General features: G+C 33.8%; 2 protein-coding genes across 3 annotated transcripts; one reads left to right on the forward strand and one right to left on the reverse strand.

The window, feature by feature from the left end:
• Positions 1-6848: 6848 nt before the first annotated feature.
• LOC134853643 (uncharacterized) lies at positions 6849-19473 on the forward strand. Its single transcript, XM_063869648.1, has 8 exons — positions 6849-6987; positions 7110-7593; positions 9228-9463; positions 12586-12769; positions 13649-13808; positions 14218-14601; positions 15217-15393; positions 17905-19473. The coding sequence occupies exons 1-8, from the start codon at positions 6851-6853 to the stop codon at positions 19227-19229; spliced, it is 3087 nt and encodes a 1028-aa protein (XP_063725718.1). The 5' UTR covers positions 6849-6850; the 3' UTR covers positions 19230-19473.
• A 491-nt stretch (positions 19474-19964) lies between these two features.
• LOC134853250 (uncharacterized) lies at positions 19965-26060 on the reverse strand. Of its 2 annotated transcripts, none has more exons than XM_063869224.1 (4): positions 25560-26060; positions 24797-25046; positions 23303-23426; positions 19965-20342 (listed from the first exon to the last, which is right to left on the reverse strand). In XM_063869224.1, exons 1-4 carry the CDS (start codon positions 25660-25662, stop codon positions 20268-20270), a joined length of 552 nt encoding a protein of 183 aa, XP_063725294.1. In that variant the 5' UTR covers positions 25663-26060; the 3' UTR covers positions 19965-20267. The 2 variants fall into 2 exon arrangements, with proteins under 2 accessions (XP_063725294.1, XP_063725293.1); XM_063869223.1 differs by having other exon boundaries at positions 23303-23432.
• Positions 26061-26829: the final 769 nt, after the last annotated feature.

Consider the following 26829-nt stretch of genomic DNA (forward strand, 5'->3'; position numbering starts at 1 on the left):
GATTTATTGCCGTATATTTCAAATTGTGTAGCTCATCGCGGAAAATTTTGCTAAAACCAGTATTGTTAAATTAATTGTTTATTGGAAACGTCAATTTGATGCTTTGAGCCGTTTCTTGACCATTGATGAAGTCGTTAGATGCACAATAACCATATTTTATGTAGTATTTACTTTTGTAACACGTTTTGTAATCAAAATCAAATTTGTAAACAAAAATGTTTTTAATCGATGGCTCCATTAGTGTTTCGGAAAAAAGTTAATCAAGGATAATAGCAAAGAACCTAAGCAGCGAATCTGAATAGAATTAGTTCAAACTTTCAAGCCCATTAAATTTTGAGAATGCTCAAACGAAAGTTCTAAGCTGTAAAATCTATCTATCTATATCTATCTATCTATATCTATCTATCTATCTATCTATATCTACCTATCTATCTATACTATATTTAAATGCGAGTGACAGCTATCTCCCATGTTTAAGCATAAAAATTTTGCATGTTTAACGAAAGAACTTTCATGTTTAAGCTATATCATATATTGCAATGCTCAAGGAAATTTTTCAATTATTTTTTCGCAAGGTCATTAATTTTTCAGTATTTTTTTTTGAGGCCAAATTAAGTCTGTCTGTATACCTGCTTTTTAAATTAATTTGATTATGTCTGTCTACCCGTCGCCTAATTTTTTAACTTTCATCCATTTTAAATTTAAATGCGGGCTTCACTATCTCGCCAAGTTTAAGCTTTTTCAACGTATTTATTTTGCATGTTTAACAGAAGAATTTTTTCACGTTTAACCTATATCGTATATTGCAATGGTTAAGGTTTTTTTCTTTCGATTTTCCAGTTTAAATTCAGTGTTTATTTCATCAAGTTTGTAATTAGCAACCCGATAGTAGGATTTTGTCAGAGTTCTCCTAGGTTCTGCGATTCTGGCCCCCATATATGAATAACCAAATCCTTTAAGTTTACGAGATAGGCAATTTTCAAGATTTTTCAAAAATTTCTAGAAAGTTTAATTTAGAAAAACTCTCAATTTTGAAAGTCTCACCTTGTAGTTGGGTGCTTTCGGGGTACTCTGAGGGGTTGCGAATCTTTCTCCAGTCCTCACTTCTCAAATCCTTGTAGTTTTCGAGATGTCTTTAATGATTTTTTCAAAATATTTTCAAAAACTTAGATTTTGAAAAGTTCCAAAATGTTGAAGATCTGAATCCTGTTGTGGGATATTGTGAGGGTACTCTCAAAGGTTGCGAACCTTGCCTCTGATTATGGCAGCTCAAATCGTTGTAGTTTTCGAGATATGACGTTTTTTAGATTTCGAGATATGACGTTTTTTAATTTTTTTTTTAGAAAACCTAGATAAAAAATTTTTCACAAAACTTGAAATTACCATCTCTGTAGTGGGACTTTGTCAGGGTACTCTCAGGAGTTGCGAATTTTGCCGCTAAATATGACTGCTCAAATCTTTGTAGTTTTTGAGATATGACGTTTTTTATGATTTTCTCCGAAAATTTAATTGTTAAAAAATTGCAAATGTTTGAAGGTCTCAATCCTGTTGTAGGATATTGTGAGGGTACTCTCAAAGGGGTTGCGAATCTTGCCTCTGATTATGGAAGCTCAAATCGTTGTAGTTTTCGAGATATGACGTTTTTGTGATTTTTCAAAAAAGTTTTCATGAAAATTAAATTAAGTTGAATTTCCTAAGCTGTAGTTGGGGGGGGGGGGGGGGGGGGGGGGGGGGGGGGGGGGGGGGGGGGGGGGGGGGGGGCTGTCAGAGTTATCTCAGGGGTTGCAAATTTGGCCTCCAATTAAGAATGCTCAAATCATTTTTGTTCAAGATATACGACGATTTTTGTGATTTTTTTTCAAGTTTTCAGAAAACTCAAATTACAAAATAATTCGTTAAAGTGAAATTCACACTCCTGTAGTTGTGTACTTTCAAAGATTGCAAATATTTTGGTAGTTTTTGAGATGTGAATTCCTTTTTTTTTTAGAAAACTTAGGTGAAGTTTCTCAAAGTTTGAATTTCCCAACGTTGTAGTTGGGTACTGTAAGAGTTCTCTCAGGAGTTGCAAATCTTGGGTCCAAATGCGACTGCTCAATTGCTTTCAGTCTCCCAGATGTGACGTTTCTTAGTTCATTTTAAATTTTTCGAAGAACTTATATAAAACTTCACACAATTTTATGGTTCTTCAAAATTTGTATAAAAAATCTGAATAAAAAAACTTTGCAAAATTTGTAATTACGAACCCTTTAATTGGGTGCTGTCAGAGTACACTCAAAGAAAGGTTTTTGAGTTGTTGAAACTTCGAGGCACCGGAGGTGCGTTACACGCTAGTCAATTATAAAATGAAATTGATTTTCGTTTTAGTGTTTACGAGTAGATGTGACTAGTCAACTCAGCAGATGCGTATCTGAGATTTTATCCTCGGTATCACCAGAATAGAACCAATTTAGGCACCAATTTTTTGCTTCGTTTAGGAAATCTAAGGAAAATACTTAATAAGCAGCAATGTAATTAGGTAAGAAATGACTTTAAGAAGTGTAAAGAAGGATTTGATTTCTCGAGTCCGGTGTGTTTTCTAGTTAAAGTTTTTTTTTCTCGCGGTTCTTTTTTGGCGGCTTGTCTTTTGAAACAAGTTGAGTCATTTTTTTTCAATGGATTCTCCGGTAACAGATATGGGAATGGCATGGAAAATGTGCTTCACTTTTACTTTCCAACATTTGATGTTACTTCTCGTACCATTAGTGTAATATAAAACATTGATTAAAACGTTTTGATTTTAGACTTCACAAAAAGAAGCATCTTTGCGGGGAAAATACACCAATAAAAAATTACTGAAATCAAGACATGCCAAATGGAAGATATTTTGTTTAAAATTTCAGAGTAACAAAAAATCAGTTTTTTTTCTACTGTTCATAGACGTTTTTCAGTCGTCAGTGGGCTCTGTTTAGCGATCAGCTCCTCCTATGAGGAATTTTTGCTTTGCTGACCATTTTTGCCGCTAGTGTGGTCGAGTGAACCAGCACTGCTGAATTGTTGTTGTTGCCCACAAGCGCTGCTGGATCAGTGTTTCTAGGGCACATTAAAATGTGTTTGTCGTTTTGATGCTTACAGAAGCCAACTGTATGTGCTCAATCGATCCGAATCTAGAGCAAGAACTCTTAATTGGTTAAAAACTAACAGCAATAGCCAGTTGAGTAGCAATGAGAGCTGCGTGGCAGAAATTTAACAAAAATCGAAATGTTTTCTCGAATTTAGTTTTTTTTTCGGGAAGGAGAGATTGATTGCATCAACTTCTATATAAAACCAATCCTACTACATTGATCTTTCAGTTTCTTTCAACAAAATTGATATTTTTGAACATCTGTTAAGCCAATATTTTGAACTTGTTAAAGAGGTATGTCGCAACTCTCATTGTTTCTTCACGCTCCAGCTATGACTAACCTTTGTTGCGCTGATAGCATAGGCTTTATTCGAGTAATAAATCCCTTTTTTCCGACCATTGAGGGGTATGTTTTAGTTTTTTCTGTTATTTTTCAGGCAAAATTTGGTACACGAAAAATCATCGAACAGCTCGTGTAATTTATCATCGTGAAGCCCTTTCTGTCGCAATTTGAACGACATTTAAAAATGTGCGAGTAGGCTTATTTTATTTTCTAACCAAAATCAGTTCCCACGATAAGCAGTGAAAAACTTAGTTTAATTCCACGAGTAGTTTTGGCGCTTCATTTAGCGGTGCTTTGGCATAAAAAAAATTTCCTAAAGTAAAATTGATAATGCAAAAAATAATAAATTATTTTATTTTTCGGTTTTTCTATTTTTTCATTTTTCGAAGTTAAATTTTGTCTATTTTGGCTAATTTAGTAACTCAACCAATCGTTTCGTTCTCGTTTCACAACATTAGCAACATGATTTTCATTTGAGAAAAGGCAAAAAAAATCTGAATGGCCGGTACATTCTGTGCTACTTGATCAGAAACTAGCTATCCTTGTTTCTGTTTGAACTCTCACATTTAAAGATATGTTTTGCAAGTACTACTTACCCCATGAGTACACGCAATTACAAATTAAAGTGATATAATAAACGTCCGTTAACACATTGTTTGTATCGGCGCAGAGACAATTCAGCCACAGACAATTCAGCCGATAGGAAATACAGACAAATCAGCCAAAAAAACTCAGACAATTCGGCCTATTTAGATTAAAGAGACTAGATAAAAGGAAAAATTGAAACTTTTCTAATTTGATTAGAGTCAGAAGGCTTTCAACACTTTAACAAAGAAATGCGATATATCAAATAACAAATTTCAAGGATCAAAACAAACTTGTTATGCATAAAGTCTTCAATACTAATGTATATGGTCTCGATTGTATTTTTTTTTGCGTTTTGAACGAGTTTCTCATTGGCGATTGAATACTTGGGCCTCGGTTTTCTGATAATATCACCGGACATCAGTCTCGGCATTAATGTCGGCATTTTTTCTGCTCTTCTTTGAAAAGTGTGAACAGTTTGGCACGGGCTCGGTGCTTTGTCCATACCAATTTTACGAAGCTGCTATTCCATGCCTCCAATACATTGTTCGTACGAGGTTCTCCGCTGAGCACCCGATTAAAAACGTTCCGATCGGCAATGTCAAACTTTGGTCTGACGCGTCTATTCGCTCGACAGGCACCAATATAGGTGTCATCAAAATAGTCCGGTAGACTCTGAAATTCCTTTGAGGGATCCTCTTTAGGAGCGCCTCAAAAGCGAAAATACGTCGTCAACGGGAATGAATGCCAAGCAAATAATTTTTTTGACAATCAGTCGAAACTCATCATCGTCCATGTACTTGCGCGTATATCCAAGTTTTTGTACATTGCGCCATACTGACTGGCTCAAGTGGAAGAAACAGAAGTTAATTTCTGTATCAGGATGCAATTTCCTTTTGGCGTTGCGAACAGCGGCTTCAAAATCAATGACTAATTTTTTTCCAAATTGCTCCAAGCAGTCAAAAAGTTTTCATATGTGTCTTGAGTCTTGTTGGGCAGCAGAGCATACACCAAGGATATAACTGCGATTTCGATCACACCATGAATAGTATAAACTTGGTAGAAGACATCTGGTGCCACTGAAAACGTTCCATCGCAATGACAGATTTCTGACGGAGAAAGCAAATCGAGCGCAGGTAATGTTGCAAAAACTAAAATTCGACTGTCCGACTTACCAGAGTCAAAATATAGGAACGTATCACCGCTGTGTGTGAGTTTGAGAGGTTCAGGAATTTCGTCAACGCTCTCAAGTTTTTTTTTGGTTTTGGCATTGTTTCTAAGGCTTGCTGCCTGATTCGGTTTATACTCCGAAGAGATGTTGAGTAACTCGGTATTGTCGGTGCTGCATAAAGAGGCAGATCCATTTGGGCGTTGAAGACAATCTGTCGGGAGCGTTACCAGTGTTTGCGGCTTTTCTCGAACTTCGTTAGCAAATTTCTTAGCTTGAATTTTTGAGAGGCTCGGTAAATGAGCATGCTCGGTTTTTAAGGTGAATTCTTGCTGGTCGTCCAAGTAACCTACTGCTCTGCAACTTCCAAATGTACATTGCCATTTAATGAGACCATTCTTAAGTTGATTTTTCTCACGGTATCTATAAACATCTGAACAAAGATGCTTTTTCCGCAATCAGATAATACGAATTCCATTTTACGTCAGCTTTTGCTAAAAGTGAAAGAATGAGAATGATTCAGATAGTTATCAACCAGTTGTTCAAGCTATTTGCCAATGAAGATTATTCAATGTTACTTGTGTGAATGGACCATCTAACTGCAAAAAGTAGGCGATAAACGCGGTACTGCTTTCTGGTTGGACAATATTTTAAACTTCTTTAAAAGATAAACTAATTGCGATTAAGTTTGAAGTTAGTTTCAATCAATTACCCAAATTATCTGATAGGTGGTTGCACCCTCCACTGCCTAAGGCATGATAAGAATATCAGTAAGCTTGCCTCAAGTTTTACAGGAAGTCAGAAACAAAGAATGATGAAAATGCTGAAACGAAGCGATTTTCATTTTTGACTGCGTTTTTAATTCGTTGAGAGCTAGTGTCTTGAAATCGAGAACTACGTTCTTTCCATAAAACGAGGTTTTTTTTACAATTCACAGCTCTTGTTACAAATCATACTTCTGGCATAAAATGTACTAGCAGAGGTTGATCAAATAGAAATTAAGTTTTACCAAAACCTTGAGCCGTCAACCTGTAACTTGTTTGATACAATGAGAAAGTCTAGAATATAAATAGTTCAATTGTTGTAGCTAAAAAAACAAGAGTAGTAGGTTGCTATGCATGTATCACATTTTCCAATCATACTGATTCAAGAAAATAAATTGAAAAAAGGAAGAAGTTGAAAGAATATCGAAAGAAAAATTCAAAATCTGCCTTAATTAGATGGAAAACTGACTAACGATGGAAAAGACTAAAGAGGCAATATGACTAAATTGACGTTAGAATTTTAGTACTTTTGTAAAGGTAAAATTTTAAGTGTTGCGTCAGCCTCATCAATTTTCGTCTAATTTTGTCTAAAATAATTTTAGTCAGAGAATTTTTTAGAATTACGACCAAATCACGAATAAATGTTTTATTATGCTACAGCTCTTGACTCCCTACGAGCATTCTTTAAACTGGTAAAAATTTGCTGAAAAAAAAACGACCCAAACCCAAAGTTCCTAACCACTCTTCGAAAGTGGTCGGAACAAAAATCAGGATAAATTCTGTACACCAAAATAAACAGTAGCTGTCTTAGAAAAACTTCCGCCACTATGGAACCTTCCAGCTAATATCATACCAGCAGTGCATAATCATGGAATCAATTTAAGGTGATCATGGTTAGTTGGCCATTATCTCAAAGCTCTCCGATATCAGGTGTCAATGAAACGAAGGCCTGCTCATCAAGTTTAGCGAGCAAACTCAATCTTATCGATGTTCGACTTTGCCAAATCTCAAGAATGAAAAACTCACTGTTGGCTTAAATAAATCGGATACAAATTCTTTTTTGCTAATATACTCGCAGCGCATATTGAGCCAAATTATGAAAATAATTGAATCGTTTCGCTCTTTTTTGTATCCGACCTCATATCACAGATTCGAAAAATTAAAACAGACGTTTCCGACAATTGCATCATGCATCGCCATAACAATATTCCTTCTATTTGGAACAGCGCTGCTTCAATCGGCTTTGCTTTACTGGGTTGAGTTTACATCGAAAGCGAATAAGTGCGAAACATCAACTTCAGCTTGGGAGTCATACTACAAAATAGAATTATCCCATGAAACTGAAACTCAATTTCCGGATTACAAATTATACGTTGCGGTTGAACTGTTCACAGAGAAACTCTACCTGAACAAAAACTTCTCATTTGATCACGAGGAGTTTTTAGATGGAGTTCCAATTTTGTTCATTCCTGGCAATTGTGGGTTTCACGAACAAGGCAGAACAATCAGTTCGATTTTGACGCATATGATTGAAAGCAGAAAGTATGTTGGCTCTGTGCATTTCGATTATTTCACAATTGATTTCAACGAGGAATCTTTGGCGATGTCGGGACATTATTTGTTCAGAGCTAGGGTACGTTTAAACATTGAAAGTTTCTCGATACCTTTTTGCTACACTTGTGGACACAATTAAGCGCAAATTTAGGTTTAATCTCATAGTTGCTTATTTTCAAGGATTATTTGGAATACAGTGCTGATTTAAGTTAACCGGACAAAACGAACAAAATTTGAAATTACAAACATTTTTTTCCATTTGGGTTAGGATTTGACAAAAAATGAAGTGAACAAAAATTACTTCAAATTTCACCAGAATTATGCTGCAATTTTTTCGTCGAAATTCTCAACCAAATTTTACCCCAAAAATGGGTCATTTCGGCTCTTTTTTTTTAAATTTATCAAGAATTACGCTGAAACTACTATGTTAATAAATGAGAAAAGTATAAATCCCAACCAAGCTATAGAAAGGTTAAATCGCTAAAAATGGTGTAAATTGTTTAAAATTCAATTCAAAGCAAAAATTTTGCGTTTTATATAGTAAAATCACATTTCTTGACTATCAAGCAAAAATATTTTTTATACAGGTTTTTGGAGATTTAACCTTTCTAGAACCTTGTTGGGATATGTAAGAGACTTCTGGTGATATATAGTTTTCTCATCTATTTACAAGGCAGTTTCAGCGTAATTCTTGATTAATTAAAAAAGTCAAAATGAGCCATTTTTTGGGGAAAAATTTTTGATGAGAATTCCGGAGAAAAATTTGCAGCATATTAATTCTAGTGAATTTCTAAGCATTTTTTTTTCAGTTCATTTTTGTCTAATCTTTGCCCAATTGGAGAAAAACGCATTTAAAAATTCAAATTTTGTTCGTTTTTGTCCGGATAATTCAAATCAGCACTACTAATTAGGATTTTACTCTTTAAAATGCCTGTTTCAAATGTTAGTTTTCGCCTACATTTCCTTTGAATATCAGTAAAATATTTCATAGACTAAAAGCAAATGATCAGAGTTAACCTCTATGAAAGTATCAAAATTTGGTTTTAAAGACTTATCAGTGTTTCCGGTTCTGAAAATTCCAGTTTTCCTCATCTGCACTTAGTTTTGCATCGTTGTGAATTCTTTCTTGAATAAGCGTAGTAAAAAAGTTGTTAATACGAAGTGAAACATTCTCAGCTGTAAAATTCAAAAATCAGTGTGAAAGCTTGTTTCACGTCGCATGAACAACGTTGTTATTCCGCTTATTCAAGCAAGAATACAAACGACGCAAAACTAGTGCAGATGAGGAAAACTGGAATTTTCAGACCCGGATTAAATTACTAAGTCATTAAAATCAAATAAAAATAGTTTCAGACAGGGTAGCTTTGATTATTTGCTCTTGGTCTATGTAAAATTTAACTGAAATTCATTGGAAATGGTGTCACAAATTGGCATTAAAAATAAGCCTTTAAAGTGAAAAAATCCTGAGTTTGTGCTTAATTTTGCCCACTAATGTACTTTGAGTTCGGCACCACACTTCTGTCCCAGCTTAAGATATTTCTCTACTAGAGTAGAAATGAATCCTCGTTTAGAAACACTTATTTTATCAGAATTGATTTTTTTTGCCGAAATTGTAGTGTTTAAAATTTATGGCTAAATCGTAGTAATATTCAGTTTCTGTTCTTAAAGTTGAACTTCTCAGCTGTTTGTATTATTTTATAGGTTCGTTTTTAGGCCTTCGTTGAAGAAAGCATCCTTCGCATCAGGACTCTCTACAAACAGCCCAAGAAGATCCTCCTCATAGGCCACTCAATAGGCGGAGTCATTGGACGGTCTCTGGACTCTTTTGGATCCCCCTGGGCAGATACTCTGGTGACGATAGCCAGTCCCCACTTGATGCCAGTGGTGTACACGGACAAGGAAGTGGAGAGGTTTTACAAGGAGTATTTAAAAGATCCGTCTGAGAATAGGTCAGGTGATTTTAAAAAAAATTCAAGTGTGTAGAAATTTAATATGGAACATTTCCCAATTCTGCCCTCCTCAAAAAATTTCACCCCATTTAGTTTTCTACCCTCAGTTATTATGCAAATTTGTGTGAGAATAATTTATCATTCAATAATTTAACCTGGAATACAGTGCTGATTTAAATTAACCGGACAAAACGCCTTAGACTTGAAATTTAAAACCCGTTTTTCTCAAATTGGGATGAGTTTAGGTGAAAACTTATGAAGACAAAACTTGCTTAAAATTTCAGCAGAATTAACATGGTGTAATTTGTTTTGCGAAATTTGGGCCCGAAGTTTTATCCCAAAAATGGGGTATTTTGGCTTTTCTTAGTTAATCAAAAATTACGCCGAAAATACCCAGTCGATCACAGACATAATTATATCAAAGTGAGCCCCTTACATAGCCGAACAAACTTTAAGAAGGGTATAATCTCCAAAATATTGTAGAAGTTAATTTATTTTTGTTTGAGAGACAAAAAAGGTCGTTTTACTATATAAAATACCAACTTTTTATTTAAAAACAATTTTTAAACAATTTGCAAATTTTTTGGAGAAAATACCCTTCTTAAAGTTTTTTGGGCTATGTAAGGGGCTCACTTTGATATAATTATGCCTGTGATCGACTGGGTATTTTCGGCGTAATTTTTGATTAACTAAGAAAAGCCAAAATGACCCATTTTTGGGGTAAAACTTCGGGCCCGAATTTTGCAAAACAATTTACACCATGTTAATTCTGCTGAAATTTTAAGCAAGTTTTGTCTTCATAAGTTTTCACCTAAACTCATCCCAATTTGAGAAAAACGGGTTTTAAATTTCAAGTTTAACGCGTTTTATCCGGTTAATTTAAATCAGCACTGTAGAAGTTAGAGAGGACGAAATGTGGAAATCGCAGAACTTATAGTGACAAATATCACAGTAACAGTAATGTGTCTACTGATCGATTTTTCAGATAGTGAATCTGCTTTTTCAATATATTTAAGGAGAATTATTCCATTAGCTCAGTTTTGAGGTCATCGCTTGGAAATGGCTTACATTTTAAAATCAAAAACTTTTTACACTTGTGGATCACCTAATTTTAGTTCTACGTAATATATAGGAAACTTGTTCTTCCGACCATTGAAAATGGGGATAAACTTTGTATTCGGGTGTGTTAACGTTTGTTATTTTTTTGCTTTCTACGCAAAATCAGATGCCACAAATAATGAGAGACGCTTTGGAAAATTTTTTCACTTTTTTCAAAAATTTAGTTTTTCTAAAAACTACGCTACCGATTTTCATAAAGTGGTACAAATGAGAAATCCACCCACTCCACTGTGTGCCTGCATAATCCCCTAGTCCCTAGTCTCTTTTTACCTTCTTTCTGCAGCCTAAGAAAAAGAGTGTGGGTGGAATTTTTGACCCATGTTTTTGGGTTTTTTTTTATTTTTTCGGAAAGTACTTTCCCAAATCTGAGGTCTTGGTTTCAATGGATAGAACAGGCTGTGGGAATCTTCCCTGTTTTAGCGGCTACGCCCAATTTTTTTAAACAAAAAGTTATGACCCTCGCAAAAATCAAAATTTCGAGTTTTTGACAGTTTTTTGAAACTTTTTGACTTTTCTCAAAAACTACCTTCCCAAATCTGAGGTTTTTTTCAATGAGTAGAAAAGGTTATGGGAAGCTCCGCTGCTTAAATGTTTATGCCTAAGTTTTTTACACAAAAAGTTATGACCCTCCAAAAAGTCATTTTTTCGCTTTTTGACCATTTTTGAAAATTTTTAGAATCAATAGAAAAGACGTGTTGTGGGGAACTCCCCTGCAGAAGCGATTATGCCCAAATATTTTTACTAAGAAATTATGACCCTCGGAAAAATCAAAATTTCGAGTTTCTGATCACTTTTTGAAACTTTGTTTTCTTCAAAAACTACCCTCCCAAAACAGAGGTTATGGTTCCATTGAGTAAAAAGGGTCGTTGGAAGCTCCGCTGCATAAGCGGTAACGCCTAAACTTTTTTACAAAAGTTATGACCCTCGGGAAAGTCAAATTTTTGATTTCTAACCATCTTTTGAAACTTTTTGACTTGTCCTTCCGCATCAGTACATAAAATTCAAAAATTATCAAACAGGTATTTCCAGCTTTAGCTGGCCTCTAGTGTCATTTTTAATTTTTTATTATAATTTAATTTTAGTCCATTAAAGTAATTTTAGTTTTTTTTTTCAGCGAACTTTTGGGAATCAAAAACTTTTTCATTTTTTTTTGAATTTTTTTTCTTTTCTGGTCCTTTTTCTACAAAAACTGTTGTCCAATTTGCATACTTTACTATGGATGTCGAATATGCCTAACTTGTAGTCTCTCGTTCAGATCCTTTTTTACATACCGCGCAGAAAAACAAGGATGTTAATTTGAAAAAAATTTTCTTTGTTTTTTTATGGTTATGGTCTCAACATTATGTGCTTTTTGCACAGTTACCGGCTAATCTTGCTGTTCGGACTATTTGAAAAATGTGGAGGAACTTTGTGTTCGGTTGTGTTTTAGTTTTTTTTTGTTGTTTTCCACGCAAAATAATCATCGTAATGGGTCGAGTGATTTTTGGTCTAATTTCAAGCTCAAAAGGTGAGCGTTCAGGCTCATAATAGCTTATTTGTGCTTAATTTAAACCTTGAAAACTTAAGCTCACTTGTGTAAAAGTACTTTTTGGAGTTTCTGAGCGCCAATTTGGTAATAAAAACTTTAAAATTCAAAAATATTCTCCAATTTTTTACGAGTTTTTTTGTTTTTTTATAGTCATTTTTCTTAAAAAACTGTTTTTCAACTTGGCTATTTTATTATGACTGTCGAGTATGCTTGAGTTTTTTTTCCGTTCAGATGTTTTTATCTTACCATGCAGAAAAAGTGACACTAATTTGAAAAAAAAGACTATGGTCGGAACTTTTTGTGCTACTTGCACAGTAACAGGCTATACTTGTTAACAATCCCTTTTGTATGATATTCAATAGAGAATCCACCGAACGTAAATATTGCAAATTTTTTAGCCATTGGAGCTATTAATTTATTACAATGGTGTCTTACAAAAAAAGTCCGAAAGATCTCAGCTGTTTTCTCTAAATAGGTTCCTGATCTCATTCGCTCCCGGCAGACGTGACTTCACAGTGCCTGGACACCTCACCAGACTCCCATCATCCACATACACATCCACGTCCTTTTCTACTTCTGCTCGGTCTCAAGAGCAGTTAGCTGATCCCCTTGTGTCGTCACCACATTTGAGACATCTCTCCTTCGAAGCCATTCCCAAGGTCATTAAGATGTGTCAGTTTAAATGTCATCTTTGACAGTAAAATAAAAGATTTCAGCTAAGATTACAATTGTTCATTTGTTTCGAGTTCAGTTTAAGTGAAGTGAATATGAGTTTTACATGGTTAAATGTTAGAGATCTCCAGAGATCCATTTTTGTAGCGAACATCTTTTTCAATTATCATCATCATTCTTTTTTGTTTCTTGATTCTTTAGGATTGGGTATACATAGAGATACATTTCTGTTATTGAAGGATATTCTTGTTTTAAAACTAATCTTTATGTGGCTCTATGATTCGAAACCTCCTATGGTCGTCCATTTTTAAGGAAAACAAATTTTTCAGTTATTGTTCCTGTTTCGAAGATAATGGAATATTTACAGTCAATTTTCGCCGATCGAAATAATAGTTTTCGACAAAATTTTTTTGTACCCCATTGAACATATCGCTTCCTGAGTTCAAATGTAAAAAGATAGTTTACCTCCGATTTTTTTTTGTAAAGTTCTGGGGGCTTGAAAATTGCCAAATTGGCCATGTTCTGGACCAAATTATGCGCGCTTTAAAGAGTTTATTCATAATGCTGAGAGCGTAACTCGAATCATTTATGCGTGGCAAATATCCCGCACAACAAATTATCCAAATTGAAGTGAAGCTACCTAATCGGCATTATTATTTTGGCACGACTCAAAATTTCACACTTTGATATTGTCCAAAATTTATAGGTTTTCAATAGTTTCTTTTCCCAAAAACTATTCGATGTGAATTAAGCGACCGTCGGAACATTCAAGGCTTTGCCCTGATATACGACCAGTCCTGTCATCATAATTGTTTGTTTGAAAGAATGAAAAGTTAGTTTGTTTTAAAATTCTCCTTCTGCTCTAGTCCCACCAGTCGGCTGATCACGTGGCCTCTTCTTACTGCAACTCAGCGTGTATTGTCATCTCCAGGATGATACTAGACTGGGTGGACTTCCAACAGATGCAGTTCATGGACACCCAGACTAAGAGAGATGTGTACTACTACCATTTTGTGAGAAATCCAGGCTAGTTTGTTAAGTTTTGATACGTAATTAGAAGGCTTGTTAGAGATTTTTCTAAAAAAAAAATTTCTCCTTGGGTAAAAATTTTCTCCTTAGCCAACCCTATTTGAGGTTGTTCAAAGTTCCTTTGCATTTTAAGGGCTTTTGGAGGTTCAACTAATTTTACTGGATCAACAGGACATCAAGTTGTGACTTGGATAATTGGGTCTTTTCTATTGTAGCCCCGCCCCCCACCCAAAAAAAAACTATTGACCCACGAAATGCAAAATTATTTGCTTGCGTGGGTATACTTAAGCTGAAAGGGGGCTATAATGTGGGAAAACATGGATAATTTGAATCTTTTAAAATCTATTTCTGTTCGAGTTTTGTTAGATCAATGGAACTGTTTCTAAGTGTTAATGCAAATATATAGGCAACAAGAGTCTACGATACGAGACTGACAACCACACTGAACTCAATTTAATCTGCAAACCCATCGGAGAACGATCTAGAACATTCTACTACCTTTCAATCACATCCGGTGCAAGTTTCATTGCTGCTAAAAAATCAGACGAAGATGAACCAGTGTTTCTAAACCGACATGTGTTTTCCGTCTTACCGCCAATTCAAAAGACAGTGAAGACCCCTGATTTCAAAATGGAACGACTAGTTGCTACTAATAAATACGCTGCCCTGGATTGCAATGCGTTGAGAGAAGAGGGATATACAAAATTGTGTCTGCCAATAACTACTCGGATGAGCGATGAGAAGTTCGATGTTGGCTATGCTTTCAACGCGGATCAGTTTTTGAAATTAGGTTACATTTCAAGATGGTGTTCAACAGTTTATTTATGTTTAAACTTGACTGCTAAAAGTAAACTTTTATCGCATTCACAAAAAAAAACAGAAAAATCAATATAATTTTGAAAAAATTTCTTGGTGTATCAAATCAATATTTTGAAAATTTTCTTGCTTAAGAAAATCAATACTAAGCGTGGTCGGATTTTTCTGTGCTGATTGCACAGCACATGGCTATTTTTCAACTATAGCAACTATTTATAAAAATTTCTTGGTCATTTGAAAAAATATAAATAGTTTTTTTTGCGTGAATTTTTATTTGTTTGCTGTCATGCTTCAGTGCTGCGTTCTTTCAAACCTGAATACGGCCGATTAGAAGGTTGATACTATCTTTACAAGAAATCTAAGTATTAAGCGTATTTCACTTCTATACAACATTGAATTTACCGAAAGTACTACATATATTATTAAAATCAGACTCAAATTCCTACATGTAACAGAAAATGTGTTCAATTTGGCATATAAAACTTTTTAGTCCGCCAAAACGTTTTTTCCAATGTTTTTGAGAAATCATTTTGAGATAGCCTCACATGGCTACTAAAGATTGAATCAAGTGTATCAACTGCATGTTTAGACATAACGAAAGCAGGCAAGATAGGAACCCTTAAAGACGTCATGTACGTGGACATCACGCTAACAGGACTTCACAAAACACTGCATGTTTTCGACGTGGACGTTGAATCGAGTTGCGAGGATGCGTTTATGATCTACGGAGGAGAGGATGGAAATGTTCCTTATGATACGACTAAAGGTGAGAGAAAAGCCTTTTCGGAATATCGGTCTCGAAAAGGTGAAAATGTGCTTCGAATTAGAAGAATTGTTCGGAAAATCCTTTCGTTTATTTTTGTCTACCTTTCTGTAACCTAGCTATTTGCACACTGACTGCTGTATGAAGTAATTTTTTTGCTATGAGGGAAGTTGCGAGCATCATTTCTAAAAACATCTTTAAAGAAAAAAAATATGCCAGGAATGGAAATTTTTTCGGTAATTAAGATGATGATAGTGACTTTATAGACTCTTTTATACTGGCAAAAAATGTAATGCAAATAGAAAATTGGTGTCTATTATGATGTTAGTTTTTGCCCTTGGATTGTGATGTACTAATGTTAACTAAGAAAAGTACAAAAAAATTACATTTCGAAAAAACAACTAATATAAGCGCATCTTTCAATGCTGTATATTAAAGCAGTTTTTGCAAAATTTTTCAAACCACGTGACAACATATGACTTCAAATTGCATCTCTGAAAAAATGAAATACAATTTTTCAGTCCCTTCTGGTATATTCAGGATTACAATCTATGAAATTTTGTTCATTTGACAAGAGGGATCAATGTTTTCAGATTTTAAGTTTTTTCTGGTTTAATTGAGTTCCTCACATGTTGTTTTTACAAGGAATGGAAAGATATAATAATCACAAGGTTAAACACGGAAGTTTTTGTTCCGACCCTTTGAAAAATGCCGAGGAACTTTGTATTCGGGTGTCTTAATTTTCTTCTTTTTGTTTTCCATGCAAAGTCAGCTACCACAAATATCAAAGGAATTGATCGAGTTATATATATTAAAGCCATTTCAGTCGTGATTCGATCTATAAAAAATTTAAGCGTCGAGAATAACCGGTTGGAAATTTTTGATTTTTGGTTCAATTTCCAACTAATAAGGTCAGCATGCAGACTTACAATAGCTTAATTAAGCTCATTTTAAGCCATGAAAACTTTTACTCGGGTAAAGTTAGTTTATGGGGTTTTTAGCGCCATATTGCGAATCAATAATTGAAGAAAAATCTGCAACATATTTAAAAAATTGTGTGAAACTTTTTTCTATTATTTTTTCTCTTTTGTTTAGTCTTTCTCTACAAAAACTGTCCTGCAATTGGCCTATTCGACTATGATTTTCGAATTTGCGTAATTTGTATTTTTTTCCGTTCAGTTGTTTTTTACACCACACAGAAAAAACGACACAATAAACAGCAAAAAAATATCGTGACCTATATACTGGAGGAAACATTCAATGCAACCAAATAATTTTCAAACCACAAGCAAGGATAGCCGGTTACTGTGCAAATAGCACAGAATGTTCCGATCATAGTCTTAACAAAAGATTATTTCATTTTTTTTCTTCAAATTAGTCTTTAAATTTGTTCAGTCTCAAGTTCGCTTTTTTGCTGTTTGTCTTTGAAGTTCAGTTGATTTCCTTAGTTGAAAGGATGGCAAACTCGACCATTGGATAGCAAAAGTGTAAAGTTAAGGAAAACGTGATCGACTTCTAAAATCGAAAGTGGAATTTAATTATCAGATTTCGCAACGAAATATAAGTTTGACTTATTCATCCAGTTTTCTCTAATTGGGTTAATCTTATCAAAAAAGTGCCGATCATAAATTGTTCAAAGAGCTTTGAGGACATATTTTGCTTTAAAACTCGCAAGTTGAAGTTAAGCAAAAAAAAACATTCAGAGTTGTTTTCTGTATACTTGCGTTCATTGCGTCTTTTTTTTCCACCTGTCTGTTGGCTGTGTTTTATTATTCTTCGTCAAAAAACATAACGTTGTTTACATTGACTGCTGTTGTTTATGAAAGTTTATGCCAATTAAGAAGAAATAAATGAAGTTAGCAGTACCCCTGCGGTATCGGTTTTTTTCACATGCGGCTGGGTGTCGTCAGCTTCGCTCTGTCGGCTTGCCTGCTGGGCATATTACTTGTGAGAAGTCTGTTTCTTTTTAACAACTCGTACCAGGGGCAAAAGTTTTATTCTTATCTTCCGTGATGCTTGTTATTGCATTTTAGCTGTTTACGCATACTAATTTGAAAAAAAATCATGCTTTGATGCTAAATGATTCGATTGTATAGAAGTTTAATCAATGCAAGTTTCTTATTTACTTTGCTTCACGTTCTTTGTAGTTTCGTGTTTTTTCTTAAAAATAGGATAATAAGTGGGATGATTGTAACTGATTAATTGACAGCAAACGTTCGAGGCTATTGCAAAAACTTTGCAGTGTTTTTATAACAATTGAGACCACAATTCAAATAATGTTACTTTTCCGAAAGTCAATCATAATTTGTATACAATTAAAGATTTTTTAAAGAAAAACACGAACTTTACTATATAAATGAACTATGATGGTGTAATTAATTTTAAAGTTTTAATTTTTTCTGTAAAATTTGGGAGTTGAACAAGATTATCTCTGTTATAAGTACGATGTAATAGATGTAAACTAAGTTGATCGATGTTTTAACTGAAACTGTTGAAAAAGATGTTGTTTTCCAGGGTTCAACACAGTAACCATAGTCTCATGGCTTTCGTTCCAAAACATGGCCTTGAAACTCATTAAACCCATTGGGTGTGACGTAACTATACACATACGGCCATCAGTTCTCGGAATCATGCATTACGTCAGAATTCAAATAACTTCTCTGCCAACGTATTTCGTAATTCTGCTTCTAGTACTCATAGAATCGAATATTGAGTCAAAGTTTGAAACAAAACTGATATACTCGTGCTTTAAACTGAACTTCCTACTTAAATTTATAGTAACTTCAATTACAACTGCATTATTGTCAGTAGTAGCAAAGGTGCTTAGCAAGAAATCGGCAGTTTTTGATCTCAAGTTTGCTGTTGATGAAAAGTTGTTTTCCTTTTGGACACCGTTGTTATTATTTTCAACAGCTTGGGTTGCAATTGTTGTGTTTATTTTTGCCCTGGAATTTTTTCTGAAAGTTTTGATTTTCGTAGTGCCATATACATTTTTAATGCAAATTGTGAAGCGTATTTTCAAATTCAGCTGTTTCATTGGTCAAATGTTTCTGTTTATTCCATTAGTTTTAGGATTTCCAAGCCTAACTGCAGTACTGAGTGGAATTTTGATGCTGCTTTTCAATGTCAGGTGCAATTTACTGAATGAAAAAACTGCTAAAACTTCAACGTCATCATCTTTGTGTAATTCAATCATATGTGAATTTCCCATAAATCGTCCAAGAGCTAAATTTTTGACAATCAAGAATAAAATAAAGTCATGTTTCGCCAAGTTAAGCGAGCCTGTAGATATAACGGTTAATGAATGTATTAAATCTTGCCTTGAAAGACCAGACAATATTGAAAACTATGGAACCAGACAAGCTAAAACCGAGCTCAAAAACGACTTTGCACAAGCTAATTCTGGTGCTAATATGTCGCTTAGTGAACTTAGATTTCACAAGTTAGGTTTTCTTTTCTGCCTAATGACTTGTCTTCCTAATATTTTGTTTACAATAGCTCTAATGAAAGATAAACAACCAAACTACCTATATTTTGACCCTACACTACCTACTGCGTTTAGTTGCACACTTGTATATTTCGCCCATATCGCTGTAGAGTTAGTTTCACCCGAACATTGCAAAATTCAACTGGCATATTTTAAGAGTTACGACCAAGATCTAGCGGCTAAACTGATAAAATGGGTGTTTTATATCGGCATATTCTCTTCGTTTGTAGCATATTTGTACAGATTACATAACTTGTTGGTTCATTGCACCGTCTTGTACTTGACGCTTATGGTGAAGTTTGTATTTATAAATGATGGAAAAATATCGGAACTCAATCGGAAAATAAAGTGAGAAATTGGGATTTCCGATTGGCATGTCATTTTTTCCTGAAGTGCTTTTTTAAATTCTGCTTTTTTGGAATTATTTTGAATTTAATTGTGATTGTTACGATAGACCTAGCTGTTGCAATGCCTATGAATGATTTGTTTCTAAGCAGTAAATTTTGTCGTAACTCAGTTAAAATAACTTAATCAAATCTTCAAATGATGAAACAATATTTTAAATTGATTTATGATATTTTAAATTGAATGTTCTTTGCCTCAATAATTGATTTTCAAGTTCTTGTTTTTCTAACTGAGTCCATTTCAATAAACAAAAATGTAAAATAAACTGCAAAAACTAGGAGAACAATTTCTTACATTCGAACGTTAAATTCGGCCGACTGTGTCATCTTAATATGAAAAAGACATTGGCAACAATCGCAATATACATATGTCAATTTACGGTCATAAAAATGCATTGTGTTTGACCTTTCTCGCAATTGAGCTTTTTCCTATCTCAGAAAATTTCCATTTTTCAAATTGGTTTTTTTTGAACAAAAATGCTTTTCCGGTTTGTAGTAGTGCTCATTGAATGGCTCAAATAAAATTGATCACTTTGAAAAGTATTTCCTCAATAAACAGGCATAATGTTTTTAGTAGGACGAGTCGACCTAATGCAATCAGGAGGCAATTAGAATCACTTTTTAATCTTTTTTGGGCGTCCGCTGTATTGTTGTGGACAGACACAGGGGCGTCAAGAAATAAAAAGGCTTTAAAATTGGATTAGGAAAATAAACAGCTACGGTCAAATAATAAAACAGAAAATCAAACAAAAATTACATGTTTACATAAATTTATTTTTTTTCCATGGAGCAATGTTTCAGTAATTGCCTTGCCGACACGCTGAATCAAAAAAACTTCTTTTGCTCATGTGAAGCTCAGTGAAAATTTTTTCGAAAATATTTTCTAAAATCTGATATCGAAAGACGCAAATTAAGAAGATGAAGTTTGAAGAAAAAGTGAAAGTTTCCATGACATTAATATCTTAATAATTTCATTGTTGAAGACGTCATCTGTAGTAGTCGAACTCCTCTTCTTCTGATTCGCTCTCTCCTGGATTCCGAATATCCTTGAACTTTTGTACCTACAAGACAAGTTTAAGACAAGTTCCTCTAAGTATAAAATGTAATTGATTTAGCTTTTCAGTTATAGTAAATAGCGAATTGTTCTAAGCGGAAGCGGATTTAGGGGGGGGGGGGGGGTGGGTTGCCTCAGTTCGCAGGGATTTGAATCCTTGACCGCCCAGACGTTGCTCAGTTTTTTCTTCCATTAAAATGCACCTGCCATAAACGTCTCCGATGGAGCAATTTAGGCCCAAAATCGTTTCGAATCCTCACAGATACTCCTGGGTAAAAAGCAACTCTCTTTCTAAGAATTCTAACTAATGGTTTATTGTTCCAACCATTTGAAGAAAGGGTAGGAACTTGGTATTCGAGTGTTTTAGTTTTTTTTGTTTTCTTGGAAAAATCAGCTACCACCAATAATCATCAGAGAGAGTTGAAAAATATATCACATTAAAACCCACACAGTCGTGATTCAAAGGAATATGAAAATTCAAAAGAATTTGAAATGAAGCTTTTTTAGAACGTAAGAACTTAGTTTTACTCGAGTAACTCTAGTTTTTTTTGAGTATTCAACAAAAACTTCAAACATTGAAAAATTTAAAAATTTAATCAATTTTTGTTTTTCTAAACATTTTTCTACATATCTTTTTTTTTGCAAATCGCTTATTTTACCATGACTGTCGAATATGCTTAATCTCTAGTTTTTTTGTTCAGTTCTCCTTTTATCACACAACGCCGAGAGAAACGACAATAATTTGATAAGAAAAACTTGTTTTTTAAAAGTTTATGATTGGAAAATTCTGTGCTACTTTCACAGTAACCGGAAATCGTTGTTGTAAGTTTATATTTATAAACTGTTGAATTTTCGTTGAACTCGATCTATATTTCGAGCCGATGAGTTTTGAACATGGCTCTTCCAGATAGACAGTTTTTAACACTTGAATCAAAATCATGCCCAATGTGCATTGAGCATCTCGGACTAAAATTATGCGTAAACTGTTTTACATGTTTACTGCATTTTGATGTTCTCTCGAGTGAATAAAAAATGACACAAAGATAAATTATGTTTTGAACTCAATAATTAAATATAGGTTTTAATACAAAAAGACAAGACTGCTCGTATCAGGTATCAGCTCGTTTTGCTTCTTCAATGACAGCAAAATTCCAAGAATAAGTTTCGTCATATGAAATTTTTAGAGAGCTATATTTTTAGCAATACAAATACTTGCGCCAGAAAAACAGCATGACTGCTCGTATTGGGCAAAGATCTGAATGTGTTTCGACTGCCTTTCATGCAACGATATCCCTACAAAATAAACTGAATTTCCAGATCAACTTACAAAATCCCCCCATATCGAGTTAGGGGAGAAAAAATGGATTTTTCAAGAAATAACTTAACGAGTAGCCTAGATTTATACCAATCAATAATCTAAAAATACCCTGAACTTAAACAAAGTTACGTATTATAGGAGGAAATTGATTGAAAGACTTGAATGTTCCGACCGCCATTTTAGATCTATGGAGCAGTAATAACTTGAAAAAATTGAATGTAATAAAATAAAATGAAAAAAATATATATATCGAGGTTTTTGTGAAAATCATCCCCCACTCGCCATATAAAACACAAAGTGATAAGTTTCGCTCCTTCAACCAATTTGGAACAATTTTCAAGACGGATTAAATATCCGTCTACGCATTAATAGCGCGAAATGTATCACGCGTTAATTGTCCCAAATTGGCCAAAATGGCAATCTTCAAAACCCCATAACTTTACGAAAAACGATCATAGCTTAAACATCTTTTGAAGTTTAAGCTTAGGACAACGATACTTTCTAGATGATTTGTAAAAAATCAGTCAAAATGGCTAGTTAAAAAGTCTGAAGAAAAAGAATTCACCCTGAGCACAAATATTTCGTTTTTTTTCGTTATGATCGTTCGTTCGGAACAATAAGCAATTGTTTTGTAAGTTTTGTAGAACTTATTTTCGCAAAAGATTTCGATCAAGTTAACATCCTCATCCTAACTAGACCAAGTTAAGATCTTCTTCTCCAGTAATTAATTTGGAACAAAATCGCTCAGTGCTACGTTTTGAGTGCTCGATTCTGATTGATTGAAACGTTACTTTGAAAACCAAATTAAATTCTTTCCTCTTAACTCTTTATGGGGAAAATTTTAACTAAATCCATAGCATTTCCTTTCGTTAGCATATTTTCAACTAATCATTTTCATTAATATGTCGAAAAACCTACAACAGCTTCCCCTGAGTTATAAATACCGACCCAAAAAGTGACCATAATCAGCAGAAAAAAATTGGGTCCGACAGAAGTAAGTTCAAAAGCGATCGGCGAATTTTGAGCAATTTTGCATGCAAACTTGAAATTTTAGGTGAACTTAACTCATGTTTTCTGTCTGAAAAATTAGCTTTTGCATGCAAAATTTTTATTGAAATAACTCTATTGCTCTTTTTAATTAATTCTGTCTATTTCAACGGTTTGCAACCCTCTATATAGAGAGTTGCAAAAAATTGGAAAAAACAGAATTAATAAAAAGAGCAATAGAGTTATTTCAAAAAAAAATTTGCATGCAAAAGCTAATTTTTCAGACAGAAAACATGATTTCAGTTCACCTAAAATTTCAAGTTTGCATGCAAAATTGCTCAAAATTCGCAGATCTCTTTTTTAAATTATTTCTGTTTTTTCCAACTTTTTGCTGCTACCAACAAACTGAAAAAATGTTTTTCTCTTTAGCAAAACTATATTAAATTGCAAATTTGGAACAGACAAAATTAATGAAACAGAGCAATCGGCCAGTTTTCAGCATTTTTCTATGAAAGTTTGAAGTTATAAGTGACCTTGAGACATCATATCTGTCTGAAAAATTAACTTCTGCATGAAAAATTGTCTCAAATAGGTCATTTTTCCTTTTTAATTAATTTTGTCTGTTCCAATTTTTCGCAACTCTTCTATAATATCTTACTGACCCTACTGTTGACTAAATTATTCGCCTCTTTCTGCATTCTGAGCATTCTCTGAGGTTTAGACAGCATCTGGAACTCCAGTTGGTCTACTGGAACAGGAGACGGAGCAAGGGCCAAAGATTTCTTCCTGAAACTTCAACGATCTACGAGTAATTGCATTGTATCATGGCTGTAATTTATGACTGTAATGTATCATGTATCATGTTACAGCTGTAAATGTAATTTATGGCTGTAATGTATCATGGCTGTAATCTGGGACGTGGCTCTTAAAAATATATGCCATCTTCTATAATAATGGTTGACAACAACTTGGTTTTGGTCGGCTTTCAGTTTCAGTTTAATGAACAATTTTAACTCCATTGTCTGCCTTTTTTAACATCTTTTGAAGATTCATAAGTTGAATTATGCGTTTAAGCATATTATTTATTTACCTCGAAAGCTCAGAAAAGAATACACGTTGGCTTGTGTTATCAAAAACAAGGAAACTATTTTAGGGGATAGCTTTTTGGAGACATTTTACGGGTGCAGTAGGTACTTTTAATTAAAAAAGCGTTTGTGACATTTACCCATATAGGTGAAGTTTTAATTTTACTTAACCTATATAACGAAAATGTTACATTCTTGATTGTATTTTTGCACATTTTCACTATAAACATTGTTCAAATGCCTCTAATTTCTTTTTTCCGTCTCTATTATCAACTTGTTTTCGTTTTCCATCACAGAAATAATAATAAAAAAAACAGTATAACTTCCTTCATTCTCTGTCTAATACAGTGCTGATTTAAATTATCCGGACAAAACGAACAAAACTTGAATTTTCAAACGCGTTTTTCTCAAATTGGGTTAGGATTAGACAAAAAATGAAGAGAACAAAAGTTGCTTAGAATTTCATCAAAATTAATATGGTGCTATTTTTTCTCCGAAATTCTCAACCAAAATTTACACTGAATTCTCAATCAAGAATTACACTGAAACTACTTTGTTAATTGATGAAAAAAGTACATCACAAGAAGCCTACTACATAGCTCAACAAAGTTTAAGAAGGGTTAAATCTCCAAAATTTTGCGCAAATTGTTTAAAATTTGTTTTTAAACAGAGATTCTGGGTTTTATATAGTAAAAATCACATTTATTGACTATCAAGTAAATTTTTTTTTCTCGTATACTGGTTTTTGGAGATTTAACCCTTCTTAAACTTTGTTGGGCTATGTAGGAGGCTTCTTGTGATGTAATTTTTTTATCAATTAACAAAGTAGTTTCAGTGCAATTCTTGATAATTGAAAAAAGCCAAAATGACCCATTTTTGGTTTAAAATTTTGGTTGAGAATTTCGGAGAAAAAATAGCACCATATTAATTTTGATGAAATTCTAAGCAACTTTTGTTCTCTTCACTTTTTTCTAATCTTAACCCAATTTGAGAAAAACGCGTTTGAAAATTGAAGTTTTGTCCGGATAATTTAAATCAGCACTGTAATTGCATGATGTCACATTTCCTTACACTTTAGCAGACTGTGCTCGCTTCGCTCTTCGATTCCCAGCTTCCCCTCCTCCATCCACACCATCTGTCCCTCCCACTCCTGTCAACCCCTTTCGTCCCACCATTGCTGATGCGACTCTGATTGCGTGCATCTTATCTTTCTCCTTGGACATTTCATTCTTGAGTTCACTGTGTTGCTTCCAGAACTGAAGTGTGTTCAGCCGGTGTTGCTCGTCCATCTGTTTGAGAAGGACGTTGGATTTGTTCTGTTCTAGAAAATGAAGAAAAAAATTATGATTTGTGTGCCTGCGATAGTTTTTATAATTTTTGTTCAATGTATTTTTATGAGTAGCTGTTTGCTAATGTTTTATCAATTACTCAAACAGGAGTTTCTCATCTAGTTATAAAAAAATAAGAGATGACTTAACGGATGAGGAAATAAGAGACTTGTGAAGTCTTTTTTTTTTGTGGTGGATTGTAAGTTCTAAAGAAATGCTCTAAAAATTGTCATTTTTGTTCTTTTTTCTAAATTTTCCGTTTTCATGGCTGATTTTTAAAGGTCATATTGAGATGTCGCCGTACCATTACAGATAATGAAAAAACCCCATTCAAAAGATTTTCTATTTTGAGACTGCTTCTTTCCAAAGGACCTAATCAGATATGTCTGAAAACATCTCGCAAGCATCTATCAGGCTGGCTTCTTAAAAGATGATTTTTTATTGTGAATGTGAAATGTTTCGATAAATGTGAAACAATTTATTATCGTTATTAGTTTCTGACTAACCCTTTTTGTTTTTGGACTGTATCGTCTGATCTGTTTTGACTTTTTGTCGAATGATGTGCTCGTAAGGACGCACTTTGTTGCTGGGCTGACTGCTTGTCGGCATAGTTACCTCTTTTCACTCAATAACTAATCAATTATGCGAAATAAACCAATTCTGTGATAAAAATAAATAATTGGAATCCAGTTTTTGTATTAAATTTTCTTAAGTTTTTAGAAAACTTTTAAATAAGAAACATTCGAAAAACTCCAAAGTAACAATGGGTAAAAAGATGGAGTTAAATTTTCGTCAAATAGCTAATTTGCGTATATTTTATTCAAGAGCCTTTAATGATCGAATGAGCATTTTAGCAGTGTTGTAATAAAACTGAATAGATCATCGTCATTAATCAGTTTTATAGTAAACAAAGCCTTTGGTCGCACGAGCACTGATAATTAATACAAAAGCTACTGAAGAACTTTGATTACATGTATGCTGTTTAAAATGTTATCGTCTGGTTTTTTTCTTGTAGCATTGAAGAAAGTTGAGTTAAGAAAACAAAATAATGACTGAAAAAAAAAGTAAAATATATCTTAATTCGGGTTTTATCAATATCACATTGATTCACCTCAGTTTTCCCTCGTCACATGGCAGCTTCAAAAACTTCAAAATTTTTTATGGATCTAATTTTTTTATTACTATGAAATATCAATTAAAAGTATTTTAACCGCTGCTTTCATAGATGAGCTTTTTGTAGATGATATAAAAAACCTAATTTAGTATTTTATAAGACTATATAAAGCTTCAACATTCCTCCTTTCATGAAACTTCTTTGTAGGCTGCGAAACTCTGGTTGTAGATATCCGCAAACGACTTACAAATCGAAACGTCTCAAACATCGCGAGGAAAATTAGAGAGCCACAACTGCCCACATGGCGAAAATGAATGTTTCTTTTTTGCTATGAGAGTAACCTTCATCTGATCAACTGCTTTCGTCGCCAAACAGCCACAGATCAAAACAATTTTTTTTGAGACTGCGTTTTAGATATTCCTTTATCACTTTTTCGCATTTAATGAAGAGAGCTTTGTATTTGCAGTTTTTGTTAGAAGAGATCAATTATTAGCTAATTTTTATTTTCAGAATTGAGCGCTTTTCACGCAAACAACTGGACCCTTGAATATCCAAAACTCTTCATACATGATTTCGAGGATTACCAACTTGAAAAAATTTTTCAAAGTAATTCGAAACTAGCAAGCCCGTCTCCAATAATTGATCGGTTCACCAAAAATTAT

This window comes from Symsagittifera roscoffensis, chromosome 8, assembly GCF_963678635.1.
Source record: "Symsagittifera roscoffensis chromosome 8, txSymRosc1.1, whole genome shotgun sequence".
Lineage (NCBI taxonomy): Eukaryota > Metazoa > Xenacoelomorpha > Acoela > Convolutidae > Symsagittifera > Symsagittifera roscoffensis.

Coding starts and splice junctions, on each gene's coding strand:
- LOC134853643 (XM_063869648.1), top strand. CDS start 6,851: ATGGTTAGTTGGCCATTATCTCAAAGCTCTCCGATATCAGGTGTCAAT. Junction 7,594..9,227: donor ATTATTTGTTCAGAGCTAGG/GTACGTTTAAAC, acceptor GTTCGTTTTTAG/GCCTTCGTTGAAGAAAGCAT. Junction 14,602..15,216: donor GGATCAGTTTTTGAAATTAG/GTTACATTTCAA, acceptor CTGCATGTTTAG/ACATAACGAAAGCAGGCAAG.
- LOC134853250 (XM_063869223.1), bottom strand. CDS start 25,662: ATGCCGACAAGCAGTCAGCCCAGCAACAAAGTGCGTCCTTACGAGCAC. Junction 25,047..25,559: donor ACAGTCCAAAAACAAAAAGG/GTTAGTCAGAAA, acceptor TTCATTTTCTAG/AACAGAACAAATCCAACGTC. Junction 23,433..24,796: donor CGAGCACAGTCTGCTAAAGT/GTAAGGAAATGT, acceptor AGATCGTTGAAG/TTTCAGGAAGAAATCTTTGG.